This window comes from Salmo trutta, chromosome 24 (genome assembly GCF_901001165.1).
Source record: "Salmo trutta chromosome 24, fSalTru1.1, whole genome shotgun sequence".
NCBI classification, from domain to species: domain Eukaryota; kingdom Metazoa; phylum Chordata; class Actinopteri; order Salmoniformes; family Salmonidae; genus Salmo; species Salmo trutta.
In genome coordinates this window covers 23,476,451-23,492,935 of record NC_042980.1, presented here as the reverse complement: position 1 = coordinate 23,492,935, position 16,485 = coordinate 23,476,451, and the positions used below count along the sequence as shown (strand labels likewise).

Genomic DNA, 16,485 nt, shown 5'->3' with positions numbered 1-16,485 from the left:
TGTGAAAATTCAATATCCAAACCAGAAAAACACTGTTCGGGTCGGCAGTCGGAACTATAGTGTGAAGAGTGATGGGAGAAACCACTGTAGATATTGGTCAGCTGATTCCCCTTATACTTGAACCCTCTTGAAACCAGGATGAAATAGAGCTTGTTGTCTCAGAGCAGTGAGTGCTGAAAGCTAGTCTGATTTATAGAGGAAGAGATGAGGTAGTGGTTGGTCTAGCACTACTGCCTGAGAAGTGATTCATACAAATCCTGTTTGGTCAACTCTGTGTATTTTAGTTGGAATCATTCATCCCCATGTCTCATGTTTATTGAACTTTACCTCTCAAGTTTTAAGTTGCCTAGAAAACTAGGGAGAAGCTTACTAACAGCTTGACTGTTAGGAAAAGGTGCAGAGGTGAGATAATGGCTTTGTTTCGCAGATGTTGAGACTTTGTTGAACCACACAAGATACAGTGGCAAGAAAAAGTATGTGAACCCTATGGAATTACCTGGACTTCTGCATAAATTTGTCATAAAATTTGATATGATCTTCATCTAAGTCACAACAATAGACAAACACAGTCTGCTTAAACTAATAACACACAAACAATTATACGTTTTCATGTCTTTATTGAACACACGGTGTAAACATTCACAGTGCAGGGTGGGAAAAGTATGTGAACCCTTGGTTTTAATAACTGGTTGACCCTACTTTGGCAGCAATAACCTCAACCAAACATTTTCTGTAGTTGCGGATCAGACCTGCTCAACGGTCAGGAGGAATTTTGGACCATTCCTCTTTACAAAACTGTTTCAGTTCAGCAATATTCTTGGGATGCCTGGTATGAATCGCTCTCTTGAGGTCATGCCACAGCATCTCAATCGGGTTGAGGTCAGGACTCTGACTGGGCCACTCCAGAAGGCGTTTTTTCTTCTGTTCAAGCCAATCTGTTGTTGATTTACTCCTGTATTTTGGGTTGTTGTCCTGTTGCATCACCCAACTTCTGTTGAGCTTCAATTGGCGGACAGGTAGCCTTACATTCTCCTGCAAAATGTCTTGATAAACTTGGGAATTAATTTTTCCGTCGATGATAGCAATCTGTCCAGGCCCTGAGGCAGCAAAGCAGCTCCAAAGCGTGATGCTCCCTTCACCATACTTTACAGTTGGGATGAGATGTTGATGTTGGTGTGCTGTGCTTTTTTTCTCCACACATAGCGTTGTGTGTTCCTTCCAAACAACTCAACTTTAGTTTCATCTGTCTACACAATATTTTGCCAGTAGCGCTGGAACATCCAGATGCTCTTTTACGAACCTCAGACGTGCAGCAATGTTTTTTTGGACAGCAGTGGCTTCTTCCGTGGTGTCCTCCCATGAACACCATTCTTGTTTAGTTTTTTATGTATCGTAGACTCATCAACAGAGATGTTAGCATTTTCCAGAGATTTCTGTAAGTCTTTAGTTGACACTCTAGGATTCTTCTTAGCCTCATTGAGCATTCTGCGCTGTGCTCTTCCAGTCATCTTTGCAGGACGGCCACTCCTAAGGAGAGTAGCAACAGTGCTGAACTTTCTCCATTTATAGACAATTTGTTTTATCGTGGACTGATGAATATCAAGGCTTTTAGAAATACTTTTGTAACCCTTTCCAGCTTTATGCAAGTCAACAATTCTTAATCTTAAGTCTTCTGAGATCTCTTTTGTTAGAGGCATGGTTCACATCAGGCAATGTTTCTTGTGAATAGCAAAACTCAAATTTTGTGAGTGTTTTTTATAGGGCAGGGCAGCTCTAACCAACATCTCCAATCTTGTCTCAATGATTGTACTCCAGGTTAGCTGACTCCTGACTCCAATTAGCTTTTGGAGAAGTCATCAGCCTAGGGGTTCACATACTTTTTCCAACCTACACTATGAATGTTTAAATGATGTATTCAATATAGACAAGAAAAATACATGAATTTGTGTGTTATTAGTTTAAGCAGACTGGGTTTGTCTGTTGTTGTGACTTAGATGAAGATCAGATATGACCAATTTCTGCAGATATCCAGATAATTCCAAAGGGTTCACATACTTTTTATTGCCACTGTATGTGAAGGTAGATTAAATATAGTCTTTGGAATTTATTCAGTTATGCTGACCCTGCGGGAAACCATTTTATGTAAACATCACATTGTGTCAGCAGTAATAAGAAAATATGTTTGATTTGTTTACTCAGTAAACATTCTCATCATATACATGTCAATGGTACAAATTCGATTTTATAGGCAAAGCCCACTGCAGTGCAAATCTGTTATAAAGAGAACTTAAATGACCAAGACAAGACATTCTATCCAATTCTTTCAGCATCCAGTAACCACATCCAGACCATAACAAGCCATCTGGGAGCACCTGACTGTCAATGCCTGCTCACATACCCTAGGGCCATTGGCTATTCTATCTCTAGCCTAATCCTGTGTAGAACTGAGAAGTCCACTAACAATAGCACTTAACTGATAGAATTGGATAGAATGTCTTGTCTTGGTCATTTAAATTCTCTTTATACCATATTTGTACTGCAGTGGGCTTCGCCTATAAAATCGAATTTGTTCCATTGACATGTACACTACCGGTCAAAAGTATTTGAAAACATTTACTCATTCAAGGGTTTTTCTTTATTTTTAAGAAACTCAAATATAAAATATATTGAGATTTGTTTAACACTTTTTTGGTTACTACATTATTCCATATGTGTTATTTCATAGTTTTGATGTCTTCACTATTATTCTACAATGTAGAAAATAGTAAAATAAAGAAAAACCCTTGAATGAGTAGGTGTTCTAAAACGTTTGACCAGTAGTGTACTCCCTGTTCAACCACGAGTGCGTGGCCAAACACTACTCCAACACCATCATTAAGTTTGCTGATGACACAACAGTGTTTGCCTGATCACCGACAACGATGAGACAGCCTATAGGGAGGAGGTCAGAGAACTGGCAGTGTGGTGCCAAGACAACAACCTCTCCCTCAATGTGAGCAAGACAAAGGAGCTGATCGTGGACTATAGGAAAAGAAGGGCCGAACAGGCCCCCATTAACATCGACCGGCTGTAGTGGAGCAGGTCGAGAGTTTCAAGTTCCTTGGTGTCCACATCACCAACGAACTATCATGGTCTAGACACACCGAGACAGCCGTGACCATAATGCGCTACAGAGGGTAGTGTGTACAGCGCAGTACATCACTGGGGCCAAGCTTCCTGCCATCCAGAACCTATATAATAGGCGGTGTCAGAGGAAAGCCCATAAAATTGTCAGAGACTCCAGTCACCCAAGTCATAGACTGTTTTCTCTGCTACCGTACGGCAAGCGGTACCGGAGCACCAAGTCTAGGACCAAAAGGCTCCTTAACAGCTTCTACCCCCAAGCCATAAGCATGCTGAATAATTAATCAAATGGCCACCGGACTATTTACATTGACGCCCCCTCCCCCCTCCATGTGTTTTGTACACTGCTGCTACTCTCTGTTTATTATCTATGCATAGTCACTTCACCACTACCTACATACAAATTACCTCAACTAACCTGTACCCCCGCACACTGACTCGGTACCGGTACCTCCTGTATATAGCCTCGTTATTGTTATTTTATTGTGTTACTTTTTATATTTTTTTTACTTTAGTTTATTTGGTAAATATTTTTATAACTCTTCTTGAATTGCAATGTTGGTTAAGGGCTTGTAAGTAAGCATTTCACGGTAAGCTCTACACTTGTTGTATTCGGCGCATGTGACAAATAAAGTTTGATTTGATTTGATGAGAATGTTTACTGAGTAAACAAATTAAACTGAGATCATCTGATGCAGAGGCCTTGACTTGCTCTGCCATTTTGGTTCTGGGTTGGGTTGGTTCTCCTAGAAAGCCATAACAGCCTGCACATTTTACAGAAATGCTTTCCATCCATCTGGACAAATATGTAAACCAGCTATGAAAACAGAAGTGGGTCCAGCCTAAGAGCCTCAGAGGGTCAAGAGTAAAACACATCTGTTTCCATGGAAAATCTCCTTGCAGATCATGTAACGCAACCATACAGTAAGGTGACATTGATAATCTCTAGGAGACCCTTTCGGTCATCAACAAAACAGATTTTTATGGGCTACTGTTACCACAGAAAACAAGAAAACAAGAAAGAAAACAACAAGAAGAAATATATTGCAGAATCATACTGTAAATGTATAGAGAGAGATATATGGCTATACACTGATTGTACAAAACAATCAGTATCAGTGTAGTCATAGATATTTGCTGTTAAGACTTATCTCACTATATTCAATATTTTACATTACAATATACACTGAGCGTACAAAACATTAGAAACACCTGCTCTTTCCATAATGAATCCAGGTGAACGCTATGATCCCTTATTGATGTCATCTGTTATATCCACTTCAATCAGTGTAGATGAAGGGGAGGAGACAGGTTAAAGAAGGATTTTTAAGCCTTGAGAAAATTGAGACATGGATTGTATATGTGTGACATTCAGAGGGTGAATGGTCAAGACAAAATATTTAAGTGCCTTTGAATGGGGTATGGTAGCACCAGTATGAGTGTGTCAAGAACTGCAACGCTACTGAGTTTTTCATGCTGAAAAGTTTCCAGTGTGTATCAAGAATGGTCCACAACCCAAAGGACATTCAGCCAACTTGACACAACTGTGGGAAGCATTGGAGTCAACATGAGCCAGCATCCCTTTGGAACGCTTTCGACAGCTTGTAGAGTCCATGGCCCGACGAATTGAGGCTGTTCTGAGGGCAAAAGGGGGGTGCAACTCAATATTAGGAAGGTGTTCCTTATGTTTTGTTCACTCAGTGTATCTATATATATCTGCATGTAGACTACTGATTTACTGATTTATATCCATCAACAGGAGTACCTCCCATCCTACTGGATGATAGTCCAGCATAGAAGCATGATGCTCAGATAGATAACATCTCATCTAATTAGCCCCTGAAGGAAACCTTACTAATGTCATTAGATTACATTAGGGAAGCATTGCATCCAACCTGTGTCTTTAACCATACAACCATAGCCATGGTAAAAGGGGTTATACATTTCAAACAACCTTGAGCTGTTTGTATGTGGTGATGGTTATCTACTGTGGCAGACACCACAGGAGATCAAGGGTACTGTGATAAAATAAAGGCAGGTTAGTATGGACTATACCTACCTCCTCTCCTCAACTCTCATCATGTCATTGTGTCTGCTCAGCATTGTACTGCTAGTCCCTGGCCTCTGCTCAATGTTAGATGGCAGGGACTGATTTAGGAACAAGTACATAATGGCATAAAAAATAGGTTAAAAAAAGTATCATACCTTTCCCAAGACGAATACCAACAGGAAAATAATTGGTATTCTTCTGAGTAAAACTATTAGCCTACAGTAATTTAAAATCAAAACGTAAACCCCAAATTACTTTACCTATCTGGTATTGTGCACAGGCATGCTTAAGGTCTATTAAATCCAAAATGGCATTTTATCTTTACTTCTTTATGGATAAGTTCCTCCATCTCTCCCAGAAATAATTAATTCTACAGAAGTAGTCCCAGGGGATACCAGACCAGTTCACAGTTCTTTTTTATGAAACTACCTGGATTTCACTCAAGCTATTCTGATAGCCATATCCATATATGTCTGATATCCTCAGTGAGGCAGGTATAACACTATTTGATGTGCAGACCTGAACTAAATGAAAGCATGCAATAGTATGGTGAAATAGATTAAATCTCAGCAACAACATTTTAGATGGTGTGTGTGTGTGTGTGTGTGTGTGTGTGTGTGTGTGTGTGTGTGTGTGTGTGTGTGTGTGTGTGTGTGTGTGTGTGTGTGTGTGTGTGTGTGTGTGTGTGTCTGTGTGAGTCTGTGTGTACGTGCAAAGTGAGCTTGTCTGTTTTTTATTGAATTGGAAAGAAATCCATGCTGAAGTTTAGTCGCACTTGAAACACTTTGCAAAGCCTATAACACCGATTCCTTCACGTTGAGATGTCTGAGTCGTAGCAGCGGCGCAGTGCTGACAACCTCAAACTCTGCATAAAAAAAATGTATCTGAGCAGTAGGGCGTCCACGGGGAGTTGGAACTTTAAATTAATCTTTTTATTTCAAAGACTAAAGTAAACATTGTTTCGTTCACCTGCTGTGATTACCTGCCGTAGGCTTGATTCTACTTCCATCGTTTCCACGCTCTGTTGGGAGTATTGATGACGTTTTCTATATTTATATTGCCTGCCCCTCAACAGATCAACTACACTATCTATAGCAACAAAGTAAAACAAAAGATGAGCTGAAAAGTAGAATATTAATCTTAGAGAGCATTACAAACACCTACTTGATCAGTTGACAGATGGAGGATGGGCATATCCTAATTTCATTCTTCAATTCATTCACTTTCTACATTAATTTCCCAATTTATGTCATTGTTGCGCACAACACATTTGAACAACCCATCTAAACGCAACATCCATGTATAGGCTACTTTATGTCAATAAACTAGACTACAAGTCAAGGCTCCTGCCAAAATCACCAGTTTTTGGACGAGAGTTCTGGAAAGGTAACATAATTATTTTGCATCGTTTCCGTGTCACTGCATCGCAAGTCGCGGGCTGCATTCTACAACAACCTAGGCTACAGCCTACCGTACAGCACAGGTCTCCACGGACAATATTCCACGAACTATGATTTAGGGTAGGCTACTTATGATGCTCAACTTCCGCATTTAGTTATAGCCTATTACATCACCATTCTGAATAGAAATAGACCATACACAAATGTCAACCCATCATTTTGACTAAATTATTCCGATGTCATGGGGATGAATGGCATTCGCATTTGCACCACCTTCGCCAGAATCATGGTGGGCAATTTTGAGAATATTTCATCTACGATGCTGACTAGCAAAGGGTGAGTAAAACTAACATTATGTTGCAACATAATGTTGGTAAACTGAATTATCCCGTTATCCCGGCCATGCACCGGTATGGTAAAGAGTGAACCAGCGAAGTTTGATCGGACTGTGCATCTCCCATACGCACCAGCTGCTACCCTGCTTCTCTTACCTTGTTCTGCATCCACGGCTGTCAGGGTCTTCACGCACGAAAATAATCCCGATATGGTGAAAAAGGCGATTAGAAATGTGGACATTGTTGCGGAGTGAGGGCTGAAGAGCCACAGCACTTCTCTCACGCGAGTCCAGGAGAGCCCCCCTAATCGAGCGCCGTTCTTCAGGGATGCCAAGAGGAATCTGTTTGCAGAACGGACCAGAAACACTCCCTCACTCCGTACATTCACATTGATCAGTAGGTCTCTGCTAGGTGTTCAGCTAAACGGACGTACGACAGACAGTACGAGAGGGAGAGAGCGATGAGAGAGGGGAGGAAAAGAATGGAAGGCGGGGTGGGAGGATACAGAATTTGCGCGTCTTGGCTTTTTAAAACGCATAGAAGTGTGTCTAATATTACTTAGCATCGAACCATTGTGTCACAAGATGGAAATCCGTCAATGGCTCATGGTTAGTGTTAGTGTTTGCACCACCATGTGTCTATAGTTTTGGATACGTGTTGATCACCCATTCCCCATAAAACAATATTATTGATTGGCTATTTTATAAATTGTATATGATCATTAGCCCGGGAACCATAATTATCAGTTTCAGGAAGTTTCAGGTAGACGCGACACACCCAAGCCTTATGGGCTACATGGTTTTCAATGAGCAAAATGTTATTTTCCCATAAATTGAAGAGGTCATTTGATACATGCAAACATGACTTATAGTTGCATATTACACGTGGACACATGTTTGACTTGTAGAATTAAGGTAGCATTAGGCAGAGATGGAGTCATGGGAATAAAGTAGCATACATATCTCCTGGGTTTGACATTGATAAAACATTCCAGGGCTTTAGATTTCACCTGGATTACCTTTTGGATCTTCCCCATCTCTCCTGTGGGGTTGGTCTCCTCTCCTCTATACCTCTCAGGGATTCCGTAAAACAAGTAGGCCCACATATCCATGGGCTCAGGGTTTCATGGTCTCAAACCATATGCTTGGGTGGTTCTACCAGAATTTTCCAGAATGGGTAAATAAGATATATGCACTATTTTACACTTAAATGAAATTGTTAAATGTAATACAATTTTGGAAATTACTAGTGGGTTACTAGAGTTAACTCCAACAGTGCAGTGTAGACCCTACCACTCAACCTTCTGTGGGGTTGGACTCTTCTCCGTATACAGTACCTCTTTGATGCTGTAGAATGTTAATCTCCACCACCCAACCAGTAGATCCACATATCCATGTGCTCATATGATGAATACACTGTAGTAAAATGAAATGTTTAAATGTAATACAATTGTAAAAATGACTAGTGGGTATAGGGTTACCTCTAATGGTGCAGTGTAGGCCCTATGCCAGTCTTTATCTTACAAAATCTAAAGCAAACATACATCATTTTTCAGCTGTAGAATTGTTTAGACCTCATCTGACATGTTTTCTGAGTTTTCTAGAAGACAGACAGGTGTCTGAGACAAATCTGTAACACAAGGAGGTAGCCATTGTAAACTGGGAGTGCTCATTATCTATTGAAGTCGGCCCGCACACTGCACTAAATAGCCCAAGGCTAGCCCAATGGACATGTTTCTCTGTTCTGCTACATCCCTTCCAAAGCACTGACTTGCAGCTTTGAAGCTTAAACCATGATCCTTCACATTCAGTATTCTCTAGGGGAAAGAGAGCTGAGAGCAGAGAGCTCTACTGCTCTTTCAACCACAACAATACAGTGTTTTTTATAGGTTGGATATTATGAAGTGAAGCCGGACCTCATGTCTTACATCTGTAAACCGAATAACTTGGAAGCATGTTTACTAAATGTAAATTCAACAATAGAGTGTCTGTAAACCAATTGACTGTTTGAATAGATGCTTGACATTTTTCTGAATGTTATAACACATTAAATATCACAGTTATTATTTATAATTCAAACGTTATTGTCAATTTATTTCGTAATTTGCTGATTGAATATACATAATTCAACATGTATCATACGTCACATAGAATTACAATTCTGTGCATTTCATTAGTTTCCCTACAAATACATGTTCTAAAGACATATTATAATTAAAGTACTTTCTTCCTGCATTGACACTGGTGACCACCATTGAGAGACCCTCATTATTTCAGAAAACACCTCATGTGTATTAATCTATTCCCTGCTAGAACAAACATATCTGCAACCAACTGTCTGCCTGTCATGTCAGCCTCACCTTCTAATTAGCAACACTAACACCTATAGAATCATGTCAGCTTCGACATAAAGCCCTTACACTAATAATGATGACAGCCATGTACTGGGAGGGCTTGCACCTGTCAATAAGTGTAATGCTCACTCTGGACCTGGCTGCCTAGCTACAGAGCACATCTGTCAGAGAATATCTCAACACCCAATGGCACCGTGGTCTGTCGTGAGCATCATGGCTTTTCGAACTAGGCTTCTAGAAGGGCACACTTATCTTCCTCTCTTGCATCACGTCACTCACGTGTCCTCCACCGACACACACAGGGAGCTGCTCTCCTGTCTGCCATGCACTCAAACATGCAAACAACATGATCCAAGGTCATACATGATGGAGTCATGGGGTTCATATGGAGATGAGTAATGTGTGGTTTCCAGTGCCATGCCCTTTGGGCCACCTTCCGTAAGTGACTTGAGGGATGCAGTCTGCAGTATTCATTATTGCCATTCCATGACTAGCTACCTTCTCAGGTGTATTGTGCATAACCTCTGACATCTTACGCTTATTCAGTATAGTAAATATTTAAGATCATAAGGTAACTTCAAAATGAGTGGCTAGTTACCTTTGGCCCCTCCGTTCCTGACTATCTCCTGTTATTTTCAGACTCCTCTTCAGCTCAATACTGCTCTAATATGTATGTCCAGCCGCTTCATGTAAAATCCTGCTCAATGGCTGAACATTAGTGTCTTTCAGAAGAACTGTGGATAATAAAAGAGCATTTGAGTTTGCAGAACAAAAATGAACAGAAAAACTTTAAATTGCCAACTGTTTATATTGACACACATTTGATGGAAGAGCAGAGCTTTAGTGTAAGTGGATGGGCTATTAGGGGTACACTGAGGCCAGTGTTGTTGTGTTGTGCACAGCAGTCCTGTTGAAAATGGCAAAATGCCAATGAAGCATCACACAGACAGAGAGAGAGAGAGAGAAAAAGAGAGAGAGAGCGAGAGAGAGAAAGTGAAAGGAGAGAGAGGGAAAGACAGCACTTACATGACATCAACCACTTAGATGACAGCAATTTGGTGGATGAATCACCTCACTCATGTGTCAGATTGAAATGAATTGGGCTTTTCACTAGATGCGGACAATACACAGCAACACAGCAGGGCCTTCGGGGGCATAGCAAAATGTTGAGAACAAAATGAACATCTCCATTGCTTCTTCAGTCATGTTATGAAATGCTTGTGTGTGTTTGTGTGTGTGTGTGCAAATGATGGGGATAAACCACTATCAAAATGATTTAAGGGTCTACACCCACAGTCAGTCTGTCATAAATAAAACTCGGACATGTCTTCGTGTTCTCTCCACCATAGAAACGCTGTTAAGGTGTCTTTGAATTTACAGTTTGGAAAGCCATCCACAGCTCTCCATTTTTATTCAATCAACATATTCAACAAACAACACACAGACATCGACTTATTGTGCCAATTCATTTATTTGACATTTTCATAAATATTGTCACCAAGGAATAACATATAATTGCATTTGATTACAAAAATATAATTTGCACAATTTATTAAAACTGTGATATCTCTGAGCCTGGTGCAGTTGTTTTAATACACAGAGCAATCTCAAGGTAATTACTTTGGTTATAACGGAAACAAGATGTGACAACCTCTCAATTTATTCAAGGAATAAACAATAATATGTTTTTGGCAGGCAGAGCATAGTGACATCAAACTACTGGAGCGCTACAGTACAACCAAACACTGTCTCTCTATTCTGAGTTAAGCCTACACCTTTGAATTTCCAATCAATACAGTAATGCCATGGAACATGCACTCGATAGAAGATGCACACCACACGCATGCACAAACACACACAAACACACATGCACACACAAGCACGCTTGTTGCATGGTTGAAAATGTTCTGTGATATGTTTAACTTACTACTGCCATCTAGAGAACAAGAGACTCTTGCTTATTTGCAGCTCCTTACAATTAGTTTGGAGAATAAATTATTGTGGTCACAGTAACCCTCCCCCAAAATTATTATAATTTCATATTTATGATATTGTGAAAACGTATCCCCAAAAATAGATTAGCGGATTGTATTATTCTGTGATATACTGTATGAAGTTTAGTTGACCATGAAAGACAACGACACATATTTACTACCTACAGTATATCCATATGTCATGACAACAAAACAAATCACTGTCTCCCTGCCTGTCTGCCTGGCTCAGTTTTAGGTCCCTCTCCAATAAACCGCCTGGGTCCCAGAGGAGCAGAGAACCAGATGAGCAGAGCTCACAGATGGAGCCTCAATTACTCAGCTCACTATCGGGACCCACTCTGACCAAATAATGAACACCATCTTAGCCTGCGGGGGGTGGAGGAGAGGGGGGGGTGTAGGGGGGAGTGGAAGTGAGGGAGTGGATGGTTTGCCCAGAAACACACATACAGGGATGGACGTGCGCACACACACACACATACATGCACACACATGCACACACACACAGAGGCACACACATGCACACATGGACGCACGCACACACACTTCAGCCGTCAAAACCTGGGCTTCAGAGACCCTGCTGGTTGACTTAAGAGAAGGGAAAAGAAGCTGTGCCGGTGGCTGAGAGAAGCAGGTTGCTGGAGTGATATCCTGGTAGGCAGGTTGCTCTGTAACCTCAGGAGGCCATGGTGTGTGCGTGCGTGTCTGCTTGCGCGTGTGTGTGTGTGTGTGTGTGTGTGTGTGTGTGTGTGTGTGTGTGTGTGTGTGTGCGCATCTGTCTACTGGGTGGGGACCAGGGGAGCAGACAGAAGAGAAGCAGAAACTATACTGTAGCTGCTGGATACCTGACTAATGTGTCTCCACTGATTGAGATTAAGAGGTATTGGATGTTTTAGCTGGAGGGGTCAGCATCAGGATTGTCAGTTAGTCAGCCAACCAACCAACCCACCTCAGGCCACAACCCTCTACAACCCCTCCAACACAATACACATAATATGACTCCCTTAAGTAATAGGATATGAACTAAGGCAGGTTAAAACATGAAAATGATCAGTATCATGTTAATTTACAATACGTAAAATACCAGGTATTTACTCAGGAAGTTAATGGTAAAAAGATATTTGCACAATAATCTAAATGAATTGTTTGTTTCTTTAATAAAAATTAAGTATTAGTGCATGTTTGTTCAGAAGGAGAGTAAACATGTGTCCATCAATGTATAGTATCAACTCAATGTTTGTATCGTGTTGTTGTGCCCTGACATGATTCATTTAACGTGTCCTTTGTTTATTTTCTCCAGTTAGGAGGCATCCCCTGTCTCTAACACACACACACACCGTCTCTAACTCATACTGACAGACCTCCTTCATGGAGCTCCCTTTCAGAGTCTGTGGCAGACGGCCCAGGCCTACATAACACACACATACATTCGCCCACATACATACACACATGCATACATACATACACACACACATACATACACATACACACACACACACACACATACACACATACATACATACATACATACATACATACATACATACATACATACATACATACATACATACATACATACATACATACATACACTACCGTTCAAACGTTTGGGGACCCTTATACACATCACTCCTGTGTTCCAATGGCACGTTGTGTTAGCTAATCCAAGTTTACCATTTTAAAAGGCTAATTGATCATTAGAAAACCATTTTGCAATTATGTTAGAAAAGCTGAAAAGTGTTGTCTGATTACAGTTTTTTACAATCACTTTGGCACTAATTTCAGAACCTTGTGGTCATTTTTCAAAACTCTAGACACAAAACTCAAAACGGTCAACACTTGTAACACAGGCTGTCTGTTACGAATCCCACCGAAGGCGGTTCCCCTTCCTGTTCGGGCAGTGCTCGGCGGTCGTCGTCACCGGTCTACTAGCGGCCACCGATCCCTTTTTCCCTTTTCGGTTGGTTGGTTCTGATTGTTTTCACCTGTTCCTTGTTGGGGTTTGATTAGGAGCTATTTAAGCTGGAGATGCCCGCTTGCTGTTGTGCGGGCTTGTTTCTCCTGTGTAGTGTTGGTGGATGTGTTTATTTGCTTTTACGCAGTACTGTAGTGGGTCCTGTTTTGGCCCGGTCTGGGTTTTGATACTAGTGTATTTGGCGTGACCGTATTCAGTCCTATATTAAATTGCATTCGTCCTACCCTCTGCTCTTTGAGCCTGATTGCTGCACCCAAACGTTACACTGTCCAATGTTCAAAACATTGCACTGTGCATTCAGATCTTTAAAGAAACCTTAAACTTGCAGCATCATTGGTTCAAATAACAAATTTATCATGAAATACCATAGGAACATTCATTTAGATCACCCACACACAAGATACTGATAGTTTCACTGTGTAGTTGTTTGAACAATCATTAAATATTGTAGTACAAAATATGTGATACATGTTTCATTATGGTACTACACGTAAATACATCACTGTAAAAGGACTAGTAGAGAGAATACTACAGACAGTGGAATCATTGAACAAAATCTGAAATGTATTGATGAAATACAATAAAATCACAACATAGGTTTCTTTGAATCAAAGCAAAAATAATTAGCTACAAAAAAGAAAAAAACTACCGTAATTTCCAGACTATTGAGCGCACCTGAATATAAGCCGCACCCACTGAATTTAATTTTTATTTTTATTTTGAACATAAATAAGCCACACATGTCTATAAGCCGCAGGTGCCTACCGGTACATTGAAACAAATTAACTTTACACAGGCTTTAACGAAACACGGCTTGTAACAAAAATTAATAGTAGCCTACCAAGAAAGTCTTTGGTCACTATCTTCCTCCTCCTGTGCACTGAAACCACTGAAGTCATCTCCTTCGGTGTCGGAGTTGAATAGCCTCAGAATTGCTTCATCCGATATTGGATCGTTTTCATTGTCGCTCTCGTCACTGTTTGACCTTAACCCGTTCGGCAATTTCATTGGTCTAATGAAAGCTTCATGCCGCCAAAAAACTGAGCATGTCACAGAATGTGTTTTTTTGGAGAAATAAAATTTGAAAGCTGGAAAAATCCATATATTAGCCGCGTCATTGTTTAAGCCGCGAGGTTCAAAGCGTGAGAAAAAAGTTGCGGCTTATAGTCCGGAATTTACAGTACAGTAAAACGTCAACTGCAGTGTTCCTCACCTGGCTTACTGTAAAAAGCAAAACAATAGATTGATTACTGAACTTCTATATTTCCATCAACCCTGTCTTGTGGATTTGGCCACAGGTTCTCATCCACATCACAATGGATGTTTTCATTAGACAAACACCTAGAAGGCCAGCATCCCAGAGTCTCCTCTTCACTTTTGATGTTGAGACTGGTATTTTGCGGGTACTATTTAATGAAGCTGCCAGTTGAGGACGTGTGAGGCGTCTGTTTCTCAAACTAGACACTCTAATGTACTTGTCCTCTTGCTCAGTTGTGCACCGGGTTTTCCCACTCCTCTTTCTATTCTGGTTAGAGTCAGTTTGCGCTGTTCTGTGAAGGGAGTAGTACACAGAGTTGTATGAGATCTTCAGTTTCTCACATGGAATAGCCTTTATTTCTCAGAACAAGAATAGACTGACGAGTTTCAGAAGAAAGTTCTTTGTTTCTGGGCATTTTGAGCCTGTAATCGAACCCACAAATGCTGATGCTCCAGATACTCAACTAGTCTACAGAAAGCCAGTTTTATTGCTTCTTTAATCAGGACAACAGTTTTCAGCTGTGCTAACATAATTGCAAAATGGTTTTCTAATGAACAATTAGCCTTTTAAAATGATAAACTTGGATTAGCTAACACAATGTGCCATTGGAACACAGGAGTGACGGTTGCTGATAATGGGCCTCTGTATGCCTATGTAGATATTCCTAAAGAAAAATCAGCTGTTTCCAGCTACAATAGTCATTTACAACATTAACAATGTTTACACTGTATTTCTGATCAATTTTATGTTATTTTAATGGACAAAAAAATTGCTTTTCTTTCAAAACAAGGAAATTTCTGTGTGCATACATTCAGTGTACATATGTAGTGTACATACATACATACATACATACATACATACATACATACATACATACATACATACATACATACATACATACATACATACATGCACACATACACACATACACACATACACACATACATACATACATACATACATACATACATACATACATACATACATACATACATACATACATACATACATAGGCATACATGCATACATACATACATACATACATACATACATACATACATACATACTGTCATGACTGACCTGTTCAGGTCAGGTTACCGTGGACCACACTCCTACAAGAGACATCTCTCACACCCACCAGAGGGGGAGAGATTGAGAGGTATGGAGGTGGGGGTTTTATGTCACCTCACGGCCATTGTAAATCTTAAGGCAGCAGACAAAATCCCTTTGTCCTCTTACTGTGGAGGAATGGAATGTATGATTGGCCTATGAAGAACCTACCTCAGAACTGTAACATGCAATAAATTGACTTTGGGACAATATGTTTTGTCAACCAAAATGGTAGTATTGACAACAGATGGAATATGAAAATGTATGTTGTGTTTGTTACGTTATTAAAAGTTAAATGACGACGTTATAACAAAAACATTGTAATTTGAAGAGTTTTCATAATATTTACCTGATGTTTGCATACTGTACGTTGTGTGGAAAATCTCCAGATCAAAGAGAATGTTTTTGTAAAGATGAAATGTGAAGTAGTTGTGTAAATTAGATCTGAGTAAAATCCAGACCTTGCCTCGTAACTAGTTACGCCCCGAGAACTTGCCCTAAAGGCGGAAACGCCCATTTCTGACCCGAGGGTATAAAACATGTGAGTTATGAATTAACCTGTTGGGGATAGGGGGCAGTATTTGCACGGCCGGATAAAAAACGTACCCGATTTAATTTGGTTACTACTCCTGCCCAGTAACTAGAATATGCATATAATTGTTTGATTTGGATAGAAAACACCCTAACGTTTCTAAAACTGTTTGAATGGTGTCTGTGAGTATAACAGAACTCATTTGGCAGGCCAAAACCTGAGAAGATTCCAAACAGGAAGCGCTCTCTCTGACCATTTCATGGCCTTCTTGATCATCTCTGACCAAAACAGGGGATCTCTGGCATAACGTGACATTTTCTAATGCTCCCATAGGCTCTCAGAAGGCGCCAGAACGATG

General features: G+C 40.4%; 1 protein-coding gene across 8 annotated transcripts in view; it reads right to left on the bottom strand.

The window, feature by feature from the left end:
* Positions 1-7,355, bottom strand: part of lrp1bb (low density lipoprotein receptor-related protein 1Bb) — a 441,142-nt gene extending 433,787 nt beyond the window's left edge. For all 8 annotated transcript variants that reach the window (XR_003869151.1, XM_029711578.1, XM_029711581.1 and 5 more), the window contains exon 1: positions 7,065-7,355. Coding sequence is in view for 7 of the 8 variants with exons in the window: in XM_029711578.1 (XP_029567438.1) it covers positions 7,065-7,149 (85 nt within the window). In the remaining variant the exon portion in view is untranslated. The remainder of the gene's footprint in view (positions 1-7,064) is intronic.
* Positions 7,356-16,485: the final 9,130 nt, after the last annotated feature.